Here is a 19410-nt window from a genome sequence, read left to right on the forward strand (position 1 = left end):
GTGTCTATTTTTGCTTTCTCCTCAAGGCCCCTTGTCTATCTCTTTTACCCGCTTCTCTTTTCTCTTTCTCTCCCCAACTCTCTCTTCCCCATCCTCTATTCCTATTTACCATTTTTTCTTACTCCATTTCTCCATTTTCCTTCACACCCACACAACACAATCATACACCTCCACATCGTTGAAATTAGGTAGGTATGATCTAGTTTACAATGCACTTGAAAACGGTTTACCGCACTTTAAAAACACCGAAAGGAAAATAGAAAAGAAAGAAGACACCGTTTTTCTGATAAATGTGAGAAACGTTTTATATTTATTTTTTATGGGTGGGCGACACCCAAACAAACGGGTAGAATCAAAAGAATTTGGATAGGAGGAAGAGAGGGAGAGAGGGAGAGAATAAGGGAAAGAGGAAAGCCGGACAGAAAGAGAGATATAGAAAACGAAGAAAGAAAAGGAAGGGGAGAAAAAGACAAGACAGAAAAAAGAAGAAGAAGAAGAAGAAGAAGAAGAAGAAGGTGAGGGATTATTATTTTTGTCACGTAAAAGTTTTGTTGCTAACCGCCGCCGTGCCGTAAACATATCGTGAGGGATTATTATTTTTGTCACGTAAAAGTTTTGTTGCTAACCGCCGCCGTGCCGTAAACATATCTGCAGGATTAAAGTTGTAAATTTAGGGCTAGCTTCACTCATTTAAAAACAAGTTATATGTCCACAATTCCGATATAACCAGGTAAGAATAGAATATACCTTGTTTATTATCCTGCTCGAATGAGACTAAAAAGCGTCTAAACAAGGTCTCATTTATTGGGGGAGAGAGCAAGGGAAGAGAAGGCGAGGGAATATGAAGGGAGAGAAAAGTGAGGGAAGAGATGGAGTGGAGATAAAAGAGAAGGAGGTCATTTCCTTCAATCTAGTTCACTCCTTCTACCTACCGGGACTGGCTCCTGTGAACTATTGCAAAGCAGGAGAAGCAACATTTCAGTTTCTAGATAAGTAAAGCAAATATTTTTTTTACGCTATTGTTTTGTCCTTTAGTTAATTTTAGATTGAGTATTGAGCTTAATTACATTATTATTATTTTCAACTACAACACAACAATAAAACATATTATATTATACTGCCGGAATCAATAAAATCTGGCCAAGATTCAACCAGAATCCTCAGGCCAGGTTTCTTGCTTCTAGTAGATGGTCTTCCTCAGGATTTAGACGAGACGAGACGTTATTATTATTATTATTATTTTCAACTACAACACAACAATAAAACATATATTATACTGCCGGAATCAATAAAATCTGGCCAAAATTCAACCAGAATCCTCAGGCCAGGTTTCTTGCTTCTAGTAGATGGTCTTCCTCAGGATTTGGGCACTTCCGCACAGAGCAATATCCTGAATCTTGTGAAGTGATATGTCGCCCTTCAATTTTTTGATATTCTCATCGAAGGTCTTAGGGATTGTACCAAGCGCTCCAATGATGACAGGGACTATAATGGTTTTGAGATTCCACATTTTACTGACTTCTATGGCAAGAGTTCGATACTTGAGTTTCTTCTCAGCTTCTTTGGAAATGAGATTTGCATCACATCGAACAGAGACAATTCTCATCTTTCAAATTCTTTACTACAATGTCTAGTTTATTTGCAGGAACTGTTCGATCTGTATGTATTTGTTGATCATAGATAATAGTGATTTCCCCATTTTATTATTATTTTTCTTCTTGTAAGCGCTAGGTCGCGGATACGATTCTCGCCCGGGCGGATTTTGTGGCAAACCCAAAGACAGCCTCGAACCCAGAACCTTACCTTTCTTATCCATACACGGTCGTTCTTGAGAGAGGTCTGCAGTTTTCTCAGCTTCTTTGGAAATGAGATTTGCATCACATCGAACAGAGACAATTCTTATCTTTCAAATTCTTTACTACAATGTCTGGTTTATTTGCAGGAACTGTTCGATCTGTATGTATTTGTTGATCATAGATAATAGTGATTGAAGGACAAAACAATAGCGTAAAAAAAAATATTTGCTTTATCTAGAAACTGAAAAAAAAAGGCAAACCCAAAGACAGCCTCGAACCCAGAACCTTACCTTTCTTATCCATACACGGTCGTTCTTGAGAGAGGTCTGCAGTCGGATTTTGTCCCAAACAGATAAAGTTCGTTCTCGGAACGGCTTTATTTCTCCTATCCTGTCTTCCTTTTCTCTTCGCTTTCGGGGGCAAACCCAAAGAGAGCCTCGAACCCAGAACCTTACCTTTCTTATCCATACACGGTCGTTCTTGAGAGAGGTCTGCAGTCAGATAATTGTACTTCTCCTCTCCCGGGTAAATACCATCGTATTGGTCTATCAGCCTGTACATAGAATAAAATATGACAACATTACTTTTCTCCCCAAGAGATTAATAGGAAGAAATGTAACAGCAGAGGTTCTAGTATTTTAAGGTGGTCCATGGAAGCGAGTAACATTACCCCCCAAAACGCAAGGAGAAAAATGACATAATAGTCAATCTCAAGCATTAGATGCCAACATATTTAGCTTTTTAGGCCTGCCCTGTCTTTCTACAGAGTTTTATGTCATGATGACTCTCCTGAGTGGAATTGGATCAATCATCTGTTTTGTTTTGTACAAAGCTTTCTCAATTTATTTAGCCTTAAGATGCCATTTGGTATCTTCTCTTCAGGTAAATGGTATCTTAAGGCTAAATAAACATGGATCAATTAATAACAAGTTGAACCAACCTTTTTATTATGATAGGCAACGCTTTGATAACTTTAGCGGACATGGTTTGCAGTTTCTCCACCACAATGTCCCGATCAAACAACCTGTTCGCCACCACCCACTCTTCTATAGTGATCCCTTTGCTTGGCACGTAGCCTAACTTGACCCGGCTGATTTCTTCCAGGGGCTCGTCAATGAGAAGTGACTTGATTCGGATTATCTGGAAAAACCCCAATGGGAAAGAGGTTATGTCCACAATTGTCGACGTCGGTAAGCTATCCCTACAGACAAAAAAAACCTCTGGTATTGAGGCACTACAAAAGAGATGTCCACAATCATGGACATTGGTCATCTATCCATACAAAGAATTTTTTTGCTTGGTAATGAGGAGGATAAGAAAGAGGTAAAGAGAGATGTGACTGGCCAAGATTTCCCAAACTTGCTCAAGTCAGGGACTACTTTTGAATTTTACAATTATTCTCTATGAAAAGAGGTTTATGGAAAACAGGTGGTTTTTTTTTCTAATTGATAGAAGGAAATGTAACAATGGAGGTCTAATCGTTCCGAAATAAAATAAATGAATAAGGTTGAGAGAAAGGAAGTGAGGGGGAGAAAAGGGCGAGGTAGACCGAAGAAAAGGTTTGTGTGAATCAAGAGCTGGGTGAGAAAAAATTTATCAGGACACGAGGTACACAATAGGGCTGGCTGGATGAGACTGACAGTGAGGGATTATTATTTTTGTCACGTAAAAGTTTTGTTGCTAACCGCCGCCGTGCCGTAAACATATCTGCAGGATTAAAGTTGTAAATTTAGGGCTAGCTTCACTCATTTAAAAACAAGTTATATGTCCACAATTGTCGACGTCGGTAAGCTATCCCTACAGACAAAAAAAAACTCTGGTATTGAGGCACTACAAAAGAGATGTCCACAATCATGGACATTGGTCATCTATCCATACAAAGAATTTTTTTGCTTGGTAATGAGGAGGATAAGAAAGAGGTAAAGAGAGATGTGACTGGCCAAGATTTCCCAAACTTGCTCAAGTCAGGGACTACTTTTGAATTTTACAATTATTCTCTATGTACCACTCAGGACCCCCCTTTCAAACCCTATTTAGAGAGAAAAGATGGAGTTTTCCCCCCTAAAATCCCTAACTAGATGTCCTAGGATGCATGCAGCGTTTAATCTCTCGATGGCCAGACCAATCTTTTGAGCAAGAAAATGCTTGGATTTTCCCGTGGTAATAAAGAGAGATGTGACTGGCCAAGATTTCCCAAACTTGCTCAAGTCAGGGACTACTTTTGAATTTTACAATTTTCTATATACCACTCAGGACCCCCCTTTCAAACCCTATTTAGAGAGAAAAAATGGAGTTTTCCCCCCTAAAATACCTAAATAGATGTCCTAGGATGCATGCAGCGTTTAATCTCTCGATGGCCAGACCAATCTTTTGAGCAAGAAAATGCTTGGATTTTCCCGTGGTATCAAACAATTTCTTGCCGATTATGGTATTAGAATAGAATAGAATATACCTTGTTTATCCTGCCGTGGGTATTAGGTATTTACCTTGAACATATCTATGAGTTCGTTCACTTTCTTGATTAACTGCTCCGCCCATTCCATCTTGGCAAGCGTTACAGGTTTATCCCTAGGCATGTCTACCGGACGCTCCCGATTCATTAGAAAATACTTCTCCAGGGATTCAAACTCCGAGATGAACAGGCGTAGCATGTGCTGATTGATAGTCTCGTATTTCGGCTCTTTCAGGTCGAACATTTCACGGAATCTGGGGGAAAAATGAACCATAACATGGTTGGCAAGATCTTTTTTTTATTATAGTCCCGAAATCGAAGAGAGAAGGAAGACAGGATAGGAGAAAGCCAGCCATTCCGAGAACGAACATTATCCCATCAGGAGGCGGGAATCGAACCCGCGGTCTAGCGTTTACAAGGCAGACGCGCTACCAACCAAGCTAACTAGGCTGGGTATAAGAATCTTTACCACAGGTAAAACTTGTTTCGTTGATTGTAATAACTTTTCGGGGGACATTATTTAATGATGACCTATAAAAGTCTAGAATTTTACCGGGTGTCCCCTTCACTTACGCCTCCAAATAATACATGGCCGGGGTTATAGCCTGCGTGCCCAGTACTTGAATCTCTACGACACCCAGTATGGTCTCATCTGATTGGTTGATCATGTCCACGAATTTCTCCACATGTCTCAAGCATCTATCCTCGTCAAACAAAAGTTCGGGGCTCAAGTTCCTCATTTGCGATTCGGTCTCCTTTAGTATGTCATTCGCCTGTGAGGTAAAGGCGAGAGAATATGAAGGGGGAGAGAGGGAGAGACGGAAGAGCAAGGGGGGAGAGAGTCAGAGGGGAGAGAGCAAGGGAAGAGAAGGCGAGGGAATATGAAGGGAGAGAAAAGTGAGGGAAGAGATGGAGTGGAGATAAAAGAGAAGGAGATGCGAGAGGGCAAGAGGAGAGAGAAGGGAGGGAGAGGGGGATTAATAGGAAAGGGAGGGAGGAGAGAGAATAAAGAGGGAGAGACAAAAAAGAGAGAAAGAAGCGAGAGAGGAAAGGGTGAGAAGAAAGGGAAAATGGAATAGAAAAGATAAGAAGAGACTAGTAAATTATACAGCGAAGAAGAAAGAATGAGAGCTCACTTACCTTTCTAATGGTCTCAGTTATCACTGTTTCCCATTCTACAGAAGAAGCGAGAGAGGAAAGGGTGAGACGAACGGGAAAATGGAATAGAAAAGATAAGAATAGACTAGTAAATTATACAGCGAAGAAGAAAGAATGAGAGCTCACTTACCTTTCTAATGGTCTCAGTTATCACTGTTTCCCATTCTACATTATTTGTAAAGTCGACCTGGTCGATTCGATTCCTCAATTTTTGTTTCTTGCGAATAGACTCGTTCATGTTGAAAATAAATGGAATCTGAAAATTTGAAAGACAATGTGTGAGAAAAGATCCATCCCTTAAAAGGGCCCAAAACAGACTCCGCATTATCAAAGCCTTGAAATAATATCCTCGAATATGAATCGAATTCATAGAAATTTAATTAAAATAAATTTAAAACTAACCAGTGTGAAGCAAGTCTTCTTTTTGTCCATGAATGCCTGGAATTCCGCCAAAGCTTTAATTTCCTCTCCACTGGGGTTTTCCTCCTCTTCATAGACCGCCACAATGGACTGCAATATATCGTCCAGGAAACCAACACTTTTCTGGAGATGAAAAATACACTGGGGTTTTCCTCCTCTTCATAGACCTCCACAATGGACTGCAATATATCGTCCAGGAAACCAACACTTTTCTGGAGATGAAAAATAAATAACATAGAATTAGAGAGCTCTAGACCAGTGATTCCCGAACTGAGGTCCGCGGCCCACGAGGGGGACTTCAAGACCCCAAGGAAGATCACATAAAATACAGTAAAAGAGCCGCGGAGCGTTCACAATTAAAAAAAAGAGGCCGCATAAAAAAAAAAGTTTGGGAACCCCTGCACAACCTCCCCATAATTAGAACACAAGAACCATTAATCTAGATTTACTAGAAGAAGTTCAAAAAGCATGCGCGGCTCTCAGGACTTTACCCTTCATCTCAACTAAGCCAAACTTTCCAGAGAGCTTCAATTAATTATGAATTATGTTTGGGAACCCCTGCACAACCTCCCCATAATTAGAACACAAGAACCATTAATCTAGATTTACTGGAAGAATTTCAAAAAGCATGCGCGGCTCTCAGGACTTTACCCTTCATCTCAACTAAGCCAAACTTTCCAGAGAGCTTCAATTAATTATGAATTATGTATATCAAAAGTGTCCTTCCAAGCCTAGTTGGCTTGGTGGGTAGATCGTCTGCCTTGCAAAATCTAGGTCGCGGGTTCGATTCCCGCCCGGGGCGGATTTTATCCTGAAGGGATAATGTTTGTTTTCAGAACGGTTGGCTTTCTCCTATCCTGTCTTCCTTCTGTCTTCGATTTCGGGAAGATGAGACGTATATCAAAAGTGTCCTTCCAAGCCTAGTTGGCTTGGTGGGTAGATCGTCTGCCTTGTAAAATCTAGGTCGCGGGTTCGATTCCCGCCCGGGGCGGATTTTATCCTGAAGGGATAATGTTCGTTTTCAGAACGGTTGGCTTTCTCCTATCCTGTCTTCCTTCTGTCTTCGATTTCGGGAAGATGAGACCCTAGCAGTTACAGTTCCCTCTATCAGACCTCTTGGGGGGGGGGACAAACAAACTAACAAAAAAGTGTCCTTGGTTCGATTCATTTCTCGACACCAAATCATTTACCTTCATTTTCTCTTCAATCAGACTTCTATCCTCATCCCAAAGGACAGCCGAGCGGTCCGGAAAGAAATAGTTGACAAAGATCTCTTGGAAGTCAATCTGAAAGGTGAAAGGGAAAACTGTAAACTACTCTGTACCTACATAGTATGTAGACGGACGGACGGTTGGAAGTCAATCTGAAAGGTGAAAGGGAAAACTGTAAACTACTCTGTACCTACATAGTATGTAGACGGACGGACATAAAAAATCACTTCCTTCAACTGAACAAAACCACTGGTCTGGGCTAGGGGACCTTGAACAATAAGCAGTCCAGTGTCTTGCTGTGGAACTATAAATAGGGATCAGAGCAGCCAAACCCTAACCAGCCTGGCTAGCTGGAGGTTACAAAGGGTTCATCATGCTTCAGAGGAAAAGCACAGGTCCTCATGGTTGACTACCACAGGTTGACTACGGTTCGGTCCGGCCAAGTAATCTTGGCTACCATCAACCTCCCTCGGTGCAGCTACACCGCAAGAACAAACCACTCCAAATTCCGGTTAGGAAAATTTGGACCGATTAGGAAAACTCTACAGTAAGCTAGTACTATGTTGACCAAATTTGTTACACCAGTACATGGGAAAAGCGAAAATTTCCGATAGATTTTGGACCCCATTGGCTCTTTGAAGGCCTGTAAGATCCTTTTTTTTATGACTCGGTGTAAGCACTACTAGAGCTTAACTCCATACACAAAAAGCCCAATCTGAGGCTTTGGTGTAGGGGCAAACAGCCCTAAAGGTTGGGTTAAGCTTTTACGAATCTACAAAGTACTATTGTTTAACGTTTTTTTTTTTTCTATTAGGCGCTTTAACTATGTTTTATGCATGTCGTTCGCGCCGTGTGTTTAACGTTTAAAGTAAAATAGCAAGGACGTCTTACCACGCGCGCAATTCTCACTATCTCGCCAAACACATTCTCCATCTCTTGCCGCTCACAATAAGCCTTGATGTCTTCTATGAGTGGCACCATCAGATATTTGACGCTATCGAATGGCACTTCTTCAAACGCTGTCAGGAGCTTATGCAACAGGGTGTAGTATTCGAACTCCTCAACTAGACTGTTATACTCCTCGGTGATAGCTGAGGTGAGGCCTTCCCATTCCTAAGAGAAGGTGAAATAGAAAAACATACCATGTTAGAAAATGGGATATTAAAGGCCTGTTTGTTGGTCGGTATGGATCAAATCTTGTAACTAATTCTTGAGCCACATTTTTTATGATTTTGTATACAAAGCACTTTCTCTAAGTCGCTTTTTTTCTAATAATCTAAATTGTTAGCATTCATTTTTCTTTAAATGTGAAACAAAAAAGAATCAAGCATTACAATTTATAGAACCTAGACCGATTCCCGCCCGGGGAGAATTTTATCCTGAACGGATAAGGTTCGTTCTCGAAACGGCAGACTTTCGCCTATCCTGTCTTTCTTCTTTCTTCGATTTCGTTCCCTCTATCCCTCTATGATTTTTTCTTTAACAGTGAACCAGAAAGAGTCAAGTATTACCATTTATAGAACCTAGATAAAATCAAAACTAGCTAATATGTACATATTTTATCCTGCTTTCTCACCTCGTATAGTTCGGTATCCACAGTCTTCACTTCCTGTACAGTTAGATACATATACTCGTCCTGTCCAACCCAACCCAACCTAACCCAACCTAATCTAACCTAACTTAACCTAACCTGAATTAACCTAACCTAACCTATTGGAAGCTAATATGTACATATTTTATCCTGCTTTCTCACCTCGTATAGTTCGGTATCCACAGTCTTCACTTCCTGTACAGTTAGATACATATACTCGTCCTGCAGGGGTAGCACAATCCTCTCGTAGCTGTTTTTCAGTCGAAGCCAGCAGCAGATTTCATTTCGTACCGAATCCCCACAGGTATCCAGTCCTGCTATCTGTTTAACTTCCTGGAAAGTAAGCCAATTTAGGGATAAAACAAAGGAGGACCCTAATATTCTGAAATAATTAGTGAAATCGGAGAAAAAGTGCTTGTGAGGGTGGGACATGAAATCGGAGTCTTTCGAAAAATAAATAAAAGCAATGGTATTAGGTATAACATAAAATTAGATTAAAAAAAGCATGAAAAACAAGCAAAATAAGTTTTCAAAGTTTCGAAAATGTCAACCAATAGCCCAGAAGTCCTTTAAAAAATGGCTATTTTGAGGCAGAACTAGACATCATTTCTTATTTTCTCTCAACTATCGTATTGACGGAATCGGTACCTACTATAAATTTCAGAGGCCTTTTTTATTCCAACCGGAATCCGAGTATATTTTCGGGATATCGGAATCGGTATCGGATTTTTTGGATTTTGGCGCAATAAGATACTGCCCAAATTAACATTGATAGGACACTTACATTCTCATATCGCTCGCTGAGGATAGAAATCCACAGCCGCACCGTGGCCACCACATTTCTCACTCGCTTTTCTTTCCTACACTTGGTCAGTGGTTGACTTAGATCTGAGGAGTTGCCCTGGTCACCAGATTCATCAACGTGGAAAACGGTAGGGAACACCACTGTATTGGGGAAGTCTTCAGACACCTCTGTAAATAAGGGAATTTAAGCCAGCTTAGTTAGCTTAGAGGTTTTTTGCTTTTTTTGATAGGTTTGATAATTTGAGCTACTTTGGCCAAAATGTAAAGTCATGAGAAAGGAGAACTCTTTTTGAGCTTTTTCCAAGATTAAAAAAAATATAAAAATAATAAAAAAAACATCCGAACCGTACATTTCTCGAGGTCCGACCGGCAGACACTTTCGATCTTCATAAACTATCGACGCTCTCTACAAAATTTGAGTGACCTGTGGCCAAAGGTAAAGTCCTGAGAACCGCTTATTCCTTTTGAGCTTTTTCCCCGTAAGTATAGCTCTAAATAGCAAAACTTTGTAGAGTGGAGGGGATAGTGAACATTACCAGTGAGAGATTTAACATTGGTGGCAATATGGTCCTGTAGTGTGGTCAGATATTTCTTGCTATTTATTGGCAGATGGGCAGGAACTTGGGAAGCGAAATCCACATCGTTGAGAAGTAAGTTGAAGGCTAGCAGCTGAAAAAGAAAGAGGTAAAGAGAGATGTGACTGGCCAAGATTTCCCAAACTTGCTCAAGTCAGGGACTTGAGCAAGAGAGATGGAGTTTTCCCCCCTAAATAGATGTCCTAGGATGCATGCAGCGTTTAATCTCTCGATGGCCAGACCAATCTTTTGAGCAAGAAAATGCTTGGATTTTCCTCTCCATTATATTATTATTATTGTCCATTTTCACAAAGCAGACATTCTTAACTGTTCTCCATTTGCTTTCATTCACAGATGTATGGATTGATGAGCAAGGATGTATGGATTGATGAGCAAAGTATCTTCTTTTCTTTTCAGCTTTGACTTTTGCACTGTTGAAAGAGAGGAGAAGGAGTCTCCTGCTGAAAACCTGGGTCAGGTTGTGTTTGGTGAAAGAATTCGACCCTCCCCATACAAGGTAAAACAACTTTTTTTTTAAATCTCCATTATATTATTATTATTGTCCATTTTCACAAAGCAGACATTCTTAACTGTTCTCCATTTGCTTTCATTCACAATCTTCCCGGCACCGCGGGAACAGGTAGTTGTATCTCTGAAATAGGACTAACACGGTTTGGTATAGTGGAATAGTGGTGCTGGCTAAAGCCACCCACCCACCATCAGGTAGACCTTAAGACAGGTACACCTGATCAGGTCTACCTGATGGTTTGTGTGGTCTTCCCTGCACCGCGGGAACAGGTAGTTGTATCTCTGAAATAGGACCAACACGGTTTGGTATAGTGGTGCTGGCTAAAGCCACCCACCCACCATCAGGTAGACCTTAAGACAGGTACACCTGATCAGGTCTACCTGATGGTTTGTGTGCCACCATCAGGTAGACCTTAAGACAGGTACACCTGATCAGGTCTACCTGATGGTTTGTGTGCTCATCAGGTAGACCTGACAGATGAACGAAGATCAGACATGTACAGAACTGTGCACCAAAACATACACTCCCGGTAATAGTGACTCTGAAATGAAGTTGGCCCTACTCAAGCGAGGAATGGACTTGAACTATTATCATCATTGGATTGTGGATAACATGCCTGTCACATGGTGCTACCTGACCAATGATGGGCAGAAGTATTGCAACACTGGCTTCCCAATGGGCTGCTACAAACATGCCTACCAGGATTTCTGTTCGTCTATGATTGGGGTAAACTTTAATTATTAAACTACCGACGTTGTATACATTCATGTTTGAATTTTATGTACCTACAACAAAAACTGAATTATTATTAGAGTGATCAGTGTGTGAGTTAATAGATCTTGCTTTTGTAGTATGTAGTAATTTCCTGATTACATTTGGGTTTAGACCTATTACATAATATGCAGACTGAACTGATGAAATTTATCAATAAGGATTTTGTTTTACAGGAAGGATCTCCCAATGATATGTACTATGTTTTCAATCATGTTGATATCAGAATAACCTACCATAGTGGTGAAGATGAGGAATGGGGGTCTTCCTTCCAAGGCAATGGAGGACGTATCATTGGTAAGTTGTCATTCCTATATCCAATAGAATTCCTCGATTTACTTAGAAAAATTGTAGAAAGAATTTCAGAACTCTCGTGGCATAATTGGAGAGGGGGATGTACGATTTATTTTTCAAGCTAGGTGAATAACAGTGGGAGGCAACCCTTTCATGCTATGCACTTGAAGAAATATAGAGCTTCTAGAAATCTAAAAGATGCAACCAATGCTCAGAACTCTCGTGGCATAATTGGAGAGGGGGGTGTACGATTTATTTTTCAAGCTAGTAGGTGAATAACAGTGGGAGGCAACCCTTTCATGCTATGCACTTGAAGAAATATAGAGCTTCTAGAATTCTAAAAGATGCAACCAATGAATGAACTAAAATACTATATTTCATTCCTCAGCTGTCAAGATCACGCCACGCAGCATCAGTCATCTCGAGGAACCTGGCAAACCCTAAAATACTATATTTCATTCCTCAGCTGTCAAGATCACGCCACGCAGCATCAGTCATATCGAGGAACCTGGCATGAACTAAAATACTATATTTCATTCCTCAGCTGTCAAGATCACGCCACGCAGCATCAGTCATATCGAGGAACCTGGCAAACCCCCTGTATGTTCCAGTGCTCAGGGTGAACTTCAGCCGATGGCAGTGCCCAAGGGTAAACTGGACAAACCCCTTCAGATCAAGTACACGTACAGCATTATGTTCCAGAAGAACAACACGGTGAAGTGGTCTTCACGCTGGGATTACATACTGGAGTCCACCTCGCATACGAACATCCACTGGTTCAGTATTTTGAACTCTCTCATGATTGTTCTCTTCCTGTCTGGCATGGTAGCGATGATCATATTGAGAACTCTGCACAAGGATATTGCACGATATAACCAGGTAAGAATAGAATATACCTTGTTTATTATCCTGCTCGAATGAGACTAAAAAGCGTCCAAACAAGGTCTCATTTATTTTATGGGTTGCATTATGTTATTACATAATGCATAATGTTTACAACAAAAGACCTTGCTTATTTATAAATCTAGTCCGGTCTCTAGATACGAATCTAGTTCATACTCACACAACCAGCGAAGTTGGTTGTTGATCAATATGAGTGATCTAAAAGCTTGCTGTTTATCAATGACAGCTAGTTATCTGAGAAAATTGACCTCTGTGGCCCCGACCATTAGAGACTTTCACCGCCGTTTTTATTTTGTAGCAATGAAACAACTGCTACATAAGACGCGTGTGGTCTGTGTCATCGTATGCCTCTCATCAGATGGAGGAGAAGAGACACAATACTTCCCATTTAGGTGCTGGGAAGGTTGACATATTTTTTCCTGGTGATTTATTCTTCCATTATCTTGGTTCCTCTTGTTTCAGATTGACTCCGGAGAAGATGTCCAGGAAGAGTTCGGTTGGAAGTTGGTGCATGGAGATGTATTTCGACCTCCTCGGAAGGGGATGTTGCTGTCTGTCTTGCTGGGTTCGGGTATTCAGATCCTTATGATGACAATGGTCACTCTGGGTATGTTGGCTCCTTTATTTTTTGGTGAAGGGAAAAACTCGCTAAACTTTTTTGACTTCAACAATATTTCCATTAAAAATAGAGCTAATTGGAAATAATGCTCGAGTTGGAAATTTTATTTTTGCTCGGTTTTTCCCCTCGAAATCTAATAAAATGTTGCAAATAAAAATTGGTGGATTATTGCAAAAAAACATTTAGTTATGGAAGGAAAAAAATCATTCCTTTTATTTTCATTCCTCTCCTCAGCGTTCGCGTGTTTAGGATTTCTGAGTCCCGCTAACAGAGGTGCCCTCATGACGTGTGCCATGGTCATGTATGTGTGTTTGGGAACCCCTGCCGGATACATTTCTGCTCGCATTTACAAGAGCTTCGGTGGTGAAAAGTGGAAGTCCAACATCATCCTCACTTCTACCTTGGTACCGGGGTAAGTCCTGTCAGATCTTTTTACTTTCTAATTCTATTACTAAAGTAGGTATAGCGAAGCTATAATAGTAATGAGAAATTATTGGAATCGGTCCAAATTTTCAAAATCGGGAAATGGGTGAAAATATCCGGGTTTTTTTTACGAATGAAGTGACCCCCCCCAAATATTAGCTCTTAACTCCGTAAAAAAGCCCACTCTGAGGCTTGGGTGTAGGGCAAACAGCAAAGACTCCAAGTGGTCCCGCGGCGTAGACGCATCCATCGTGAGAACCCAATGAGAAGAAGTTGCTGAGAATCACGAGGAGTGCGTTGTCACATTATCTTTCGGGCTGATCACGGAGACTCAACAGCTACATGCATAGAATTAATCCGTCCATTAACTTAAAGTTGGGTTAAGCCAATACGAATTCATTAAACACGGGAGAGTAACCCGTTAAAACTAGCTTTGTTTGGTTGGTTAGTCGTGTCCTATTACTAAAGTAGGTATAGCGAAGCTATACTAGTAATGAGAAAGTATTGGAATCGGTCCAAATTTTCAAAATCGGGAAATGGGTGAAAATATCCGGGGGTTTTTTACGAATGAAGTAGCTCCCCCCAAATATTAGCTCTTAACTCCGTAAAAAAAGCCCAGTCTGAGGCTTGGGTGTAGGGCAAACAGCAAAAGACTCCAAGTGGTCCCGCGGCGTAGACGCATCCATCGTGAGAACCCAATGACAAGAAGTTGCCGAGAATCACGAGGAGTGCGTTGTCACATTATCTTTCGGGCTGATCACGGAGACTCAACAGCTACATGCATAGAATTAATCCGTCCATTGAAGACAAGTGCAACCACTGTAGCCAAAGTCCCCATGACACACCTCACCTGTTCAATTGTCCAGGAAGACCTACACCACTTACGGTCATTGATCTCTGGCAAAACCCTATAGCCAGTGCTGAATTCCTGGAATTGCCAACTGCATTGCCGGGTTGAAGTGAGGAAGGAGAGGAGACTGCTACTACTACAACAACAACAACAACTACTTAAAGTTGGGTTAAGCCAATACGAATTCATTAAACACGGGAGAGTAACCCGTTAAAACTAGCTTTGTAAACTGCATTGCCGGGTTGAAGTGAGGAAGGAGAGGAGACTGCTACTACTACAACAACAACAACAACAACAACAACAACTACTTAAAGTTGGGTTAAGCCAATACGAATTCATTAAACACGGGAGAGTAACCCGTTAAAACTAGCTTTGTTTGGTTGGTTAGTCGTGTTAGTTAGTTTTTTTTCTATTTTTGCCCTGTTATTTTTTTTTATGAAGTCAACTTCCAACTTTTCTCTTTTTATTTCCCAGTGTGGTTTTCTGCCTCTATTTTTGCCCTGTTATTTTTTTTTATGAAGTCAACTTCCAACTTTTCTCTTTTTATTTCCCAGTGTGGTTTTCTGCCTGTTTTTCGTCATGAACTTGATATTCTGGGCCAAGGATAGTTCCGCCGCAGTACCATTCAGTACTCTGCTAGCTCTTGTATCACTCTGGGTTTGGGTCTCGATGCCTCTCACCTTCATTGGATCTTTCTTTGGATTCCGAAAACGCGTAAGTAGAGATCATATTCACTTTTATACTGTGCCTCCCCTTCCGCGCCAGGGTGCGTTCCCTTAAACCCTCACCTTATAGCTTCAGGGTTGTCTTTCTCGTCACTAAAGATAAAAGGAATTTTAATTGTGCATAAATGCGTGTCTACACTTAAATAAATTTTATGTTCAGTAGGACTTTATGACTTGACTTGGACTCGAACCACCAAAGTCCAACGCGTTAACCACTCCTTATAGCTTCAGGGTTGTCTTTCTCGTCACTAAAGATAAAAGGAATTTTAATTGTGCATAAATACGTGTCTACACTTAAATAAATTTTATGTTCAGTAGGACTTTATGACTTGACTTGGACTCGAACCACCAAAGTCCAACGCGTTAACCACTGCACCACTGACATTAGTCACTTTTATACTGTACCTAATAGTCGCTTCCCTCGCCACTCGCCAGGGTGTTTAGTCCTACTGAACTGGAATGTTACCGGATGCCACTGGAGTTTACACGAGGCCAGTAGTTGGACTGCCTACTGACCCCGTGTAATCCAGACATTTGGGTTTACTGGTCATTGTCCCTTAAGGCCCGTTCTCACTTGTCGTGAGTTTCAACCGATTTTTTTCCGAATGTCCTGTAGGCAATGCAATTTAAATGAGAGTTTCCCCACGCACGACACGATTTTTTTCCGAACGACAAGTGGGAACCGGCCTTTATTTCCCTCTTATTGCAAAGGTTCATATTGAAATATAGTGGGAAGTTACAAAGGTTATTTTTCGATTTAGGTTTGTAACTTGTGCTTTTTTTTTTCTCGTCAGGCTATTGAGCATCCCGTACGAACCAATCAGATTCCATATTGAAATATAGTGGGAAGTTGCAAAGGTTATTTTTCGATTTAGGTTTGTAACTTGTGCTTTTTTTTTCTCGTCAGGCTATTGAGCATCCCGTACGAACCAATCAGATTCCTCGCCAGATCCCAGAGCAGAGTGTGTACACCCAGGCAATCCCTGGTGTTATCATGGGAGGCGTATTGCCCTTCGGCTGTATCTTCATTCAGCTCTACTTCATTCTGAGTTCCATCTGGTAAGAAATCTGGAGAAAATCGGAGAATAGGTGACAGTAGGGCCTTTAGAAAGATTCTTGAAGTGTGGAAACCTCAAATAATTATAATACTCCTTCTTCTTTTTCTTCGCCTTTTCCCGTGTACAGACGAGGTCGCTATTTTCGTCAGCCTCTCAATCAGCCCTAACTAGGGTGGTTGCTTTGGGCTGACATTTGGTTTTGGCTACAACTTTTACGAGCGGATGCTCTTCGCACTCAACCTTTGGTATATCTACAACGCAATCGTGAAGCGTGGAAACCTCAAATAATTATAATACTCCTTCTTCTTTTTCTTCGCCTTTTCCCGTGTACAGACGAGGTCGCTATTTTTCGTCAGCCTCTCAATCAGCCCTAACTAGGGTGATTGCTTTGGGCTGACATTTGGTTTTGGCTACAACTTTTACGAGCGGATGCTCTTCGCACTCAACCTTTGGTATATCTACAACGCGGTCAAACTTTCTTGACTTGGCGGGGCGGAGCGCTACCGCGCTCCTTAATAAAAGGAATTCAGGCTGGTATACTCCCTGTTTAACGTTCCCCAGCCCCCGATAATAATATAATCTGTTACCTCTGTGTTATTCCAGGTCCAGTCAAACCTACTACATGTTTGGTTTTCTATTCCTGGTGTTCCTCATTCTTATCATCACATGCTCCGAGACCACCATTCTCCTGTGTTACTTTCACCTCTGTGCTGAGGATTATCACTGGTGGTGGCGTAGTTTCATTACGTCTGGGTTTACGTCGATCTATTTGTTCATCTACTGCATTCATTACTTCGAGACCAGGCTGAATATTTCGGACGCGTCCAGCGTGTTTCTGTACTTTGGCTACACACTCATCATGGTGTTCCTGTTCTTCATTATGACAGGTATGTGTGAGATGTTAGTTAGCTTGGTTGGTAGTGCGTCGGCCTTGTAAGCACTAGGTCGCGGGTTCGATTCTCGCCCGGGGCGGATTTTATCCTTGGAACGGCTGGCTTTCTCCTATCCTGTCTTCCTTTTCTCTTAGATTTCCGGAAGATAAGACCTTAACTGTTACAGTTCTCTCTATCAAACCTCTTGAAAAAAAAAATCACTTTTTTAATGTCATTAAATACAATAGTTTCTCTCTCCTTCTGGGATTAATGAACTGGTTCGTTTTCCACAGTTTGGTGAGTACTTTGTGTTATATCTATTTGGGAAGATAAGACCTTAACTGTTACAGTTCTCTCTATCAAACCTCTTGAAAAAAAAATCACTTTTTTAATGTCGTTAAATACAATAGTTTCTCTCTCCTTCTGGGATTAATGAACTGGTTCGTTTTCCACAGTTTGGTGAGTACTTTGTGTTATATCTATTTTCTCTTGGTTTTCCAGGTTCAATTGGATTCTTTGCCACATTCTACTTCGTCAGAAAAATCTACAGTGTTGTCAAAGTCGACTAAACAGGAGAAGGTTTAGTAAAGAGAATATCGAGTACTGCTGGCAACACAGCGAATGCAATCTATAAAGAAGATTTATTTATTTATTGTACATAGATAATAGTCTATTTATTTACATAGGCTTACATAACATTTATGTACATAATACTTTGTCCTGAGTTTGCATTGATCTCTCCTTTCCATTCTGATTTCCTATTGGATAAACTCTGGGTACACTAGATAGAGACTTCTAAGTCCCATCCCAGTAAGAATTCTATTGTACATAGATAATAGTCTATTTATTTACATAGGCTTACATAACATTTATGTATGTAATACTTTGTCCTGAGTTTGCACTGATCTCTCCTTTCCATTCTGATTTCCTATTGGATAAACTCTGGGTACACTAGATAGAGACTTCTAAGTCCCATCCCAGTAAAAATTCTATTCCAAAGCATAATCTGAGCTGTTGATGTTAAATTTGGAATATAGGTGTTTCTTATATTCAGGAATGTTTTAATGAAAAATATTAGGTCTAACCTAATGTCTCTCAATAGCGGAAGTAAGGTAATTTCATCGCGACGCGACGACTGAACTTCACTTCACTTCACTTACTGTTACTTAGGGGCACTTAAGCCTTGTGAAGTGCGGCTGATTTTTTTCTTAGCCGTTCTTAAATATTTCTCCATTATATTATTATTGTCCATTTTCACAAAGCAGACATTCTTAACTGTTCTCCATTTGCTTTCATTCACAGTTGAATTTCCTTGAAGATCAGATCTGAGCTGTTGATGTTAAATTTGGAATATAGGTATTTCTTATATTCAGGAATGTTTTAATGAAAAATATTAGGTCTAACCTAACGTCTCTCAATAGCGGAAGTAAGGTAATTTCATCGCGACGCGACGACTGAACTTCAAATCACTTCACTTACTGTTACTTAGGGGCACTTAAGCCTTGTGAAGTGCGGCTGATTTTTTTCTTAGCCGTTCTTAAATATTTTCTCTTTTTTAAAATTAATAACAATAGTTATACAAAAGAATAATATCCGAATAAAATATAAGTATTTTTAAAGTAAATTAGTTTATTCAATACTTAACACAGTGATACTTTTTTTTTACTTTCTAATGAGTTAAAATTGTGATGATGTGCGAGTTGTACTATTACCGATGGTCCTGTAAATAGACATAAGAAACGTTAAAATTAATAACAATAGTTATACAAAAGAATAATATCCTAATAAAATATAAGTATTTTTAAAGTAAATTAGTTTATTCAATACTTAACACAGTGATACTTTTTTTTACTTTCTAATGAGTTAAAATTGTGATGATGTGCGAGTTGTACTATTACCGATGGTCCTGTAAATAGACATAAGAAACGTTAATAAACGTGTATGTAATTCTTTAGAATCATTTCTCCCGTGCTTCGCTACGAAAAATAGAAACTAAATAATATACATACTGGCCATTTGGCTTTTTTTTTTACTTTCCCACATTCAAGATTCTTGTCTGTACCATTTGCACTGTGCTATTGTGTATCCGCATACTGGAGCTTTAGATTTCGGCCATTTGGCTTTTTTTTTTTACTTTCCCACATTCAAGATTCTTGTCTGTACCATTTGCACTGTGCTATTGTGTATCCGCATACTGGAGCTTTAGATTTACACTTGATTTGTATAAAACAGCAACAAAAGCCATCATAATGACACGAAAGTTTGTCGATACTAAATGGCCATTTGGCTTTTTTTTTTACTTTCCCACATTCAAGACTCTTGTCTGTACCATTTGCACTGTGCTATTGTGTATTCGCAT

At 40.2% G+C, this 19410-nt stretch overlaps 2 protein-coding genes across 2 annotated transcripts; one reads left to right on the top strand and one right to left on the bottom strand.

Annotated features, from left to right (window-relative positions):
- Positions 1 to 4131: 4131 nt before the first annotated feature.
- Positions 4132 to 10328, bottom strand: LOC103511238 (dynein gamma chain, flagellar outer arm-like). Its single transcript, XM_026825067.1, has 10 exons — positions 10323 to 10328; positions 9969 to 10101; positions 9413 to 9600; positions 8791 to 8961; positions 7929 to 8150; positions 7017 to 7112; positions 5809 to 5949; positions 5537 to 5662; positions 4822 to 5021; positions 4132 to 4502 (listed from the first exon to the last, which is right to left on the bottom strand). The coding sequence occupies exons 1-10, from the start codon at positions 10326 to 10328 to the stop codon at positions 4271 to 4273; spliced, it is 1515 nt and encodes a 504-aa protein (XP_026680868.1). The 3' UTR covers positions 4132 to 4270.
- A 692-nt stretch (positions 10329 to 11020) lies between these two features.
- Positions 11021 to 17837, top strand: LOC103511239 (transmembrane 9 superfamily member 2). Its single transcript, XM_026825069.1, has 9 exons — positions 11021 to 11262; positions 11484 to 11604; positions 12146 to 12480; positions 12967 to 13111; positions 13358 to 13535; positions 14951 to 15110; positions 16029 to 16180; positions 16783 to 17066; positions 17553 to 17837. Exons 1-9 carry the CDS (start codon positions 11083 to 11085, stop codon positions 17618 to 17620), a joined length of 1623 nt encoding a protein of 540 aa, XP_026680870.1. The 5' UTR covers positions 11021 to 11082; the 3' UTR covers positions 17621 to 17837.
- Positions 17838 to 19410: the final 1573 nt, after the last annotated feature.

The sequence above is a fragment of the Diaphorina citri genome, unplaced genomic scaffold (genome assembly GCF_000475195.1).
Source record: "Diaphorina citri unplaced genomic scaffold, Diaci psyllid genome assembly version 1.1 scaffold691, whole genome shotgun sequence".
NCBI lineage: Eukaryota > Metazoa > Arthropoda > Insecta > Hemiptera > Psyllidae > Diaphorina > Diaphorina citri.

Bases quoted from the DNA above. Each gene is read 5' to 3' on its own strand.
- LOC103511238 (XM_026825067.1), bottom strand. The intron at 5,022-5,536 runs GTAAGTGAGCTC...TTTACCTCACAG, and splicing joins TAACTGAGACCATTAGAAAG to GCGAATGACATACTAAAGGA. The intron at 4,503-4,821 runs GTAAGTGAAGGG...TTTTTCCCCCAG, and splicing joins GCCATGTATTATTTGGAGGC to ATTCCGTGAAATGTTCGACC.
- LOC103511239 (XM_026825069.1), top strand. From the start codon at position 11,083: ATGAAGTTGGCCCTACTCAAGCGAGGAATGGACTTGAACTATTATCAT. The intron at 13,112-13,357 runs GTATGTTGGCTC...TCCTCTCCTCAG, and splicing joins GATGACAATGGTCACTCTGG to CGTTCGCGTGTTTAGGATTT. The intron at 15,111-16,028 runs GTAAGTAGAGAT...TTTTCTCGTCAG, and splicing joins TCTTTGGATTCCGAAAACGC to GCTATTGAGCATCCCGTACG.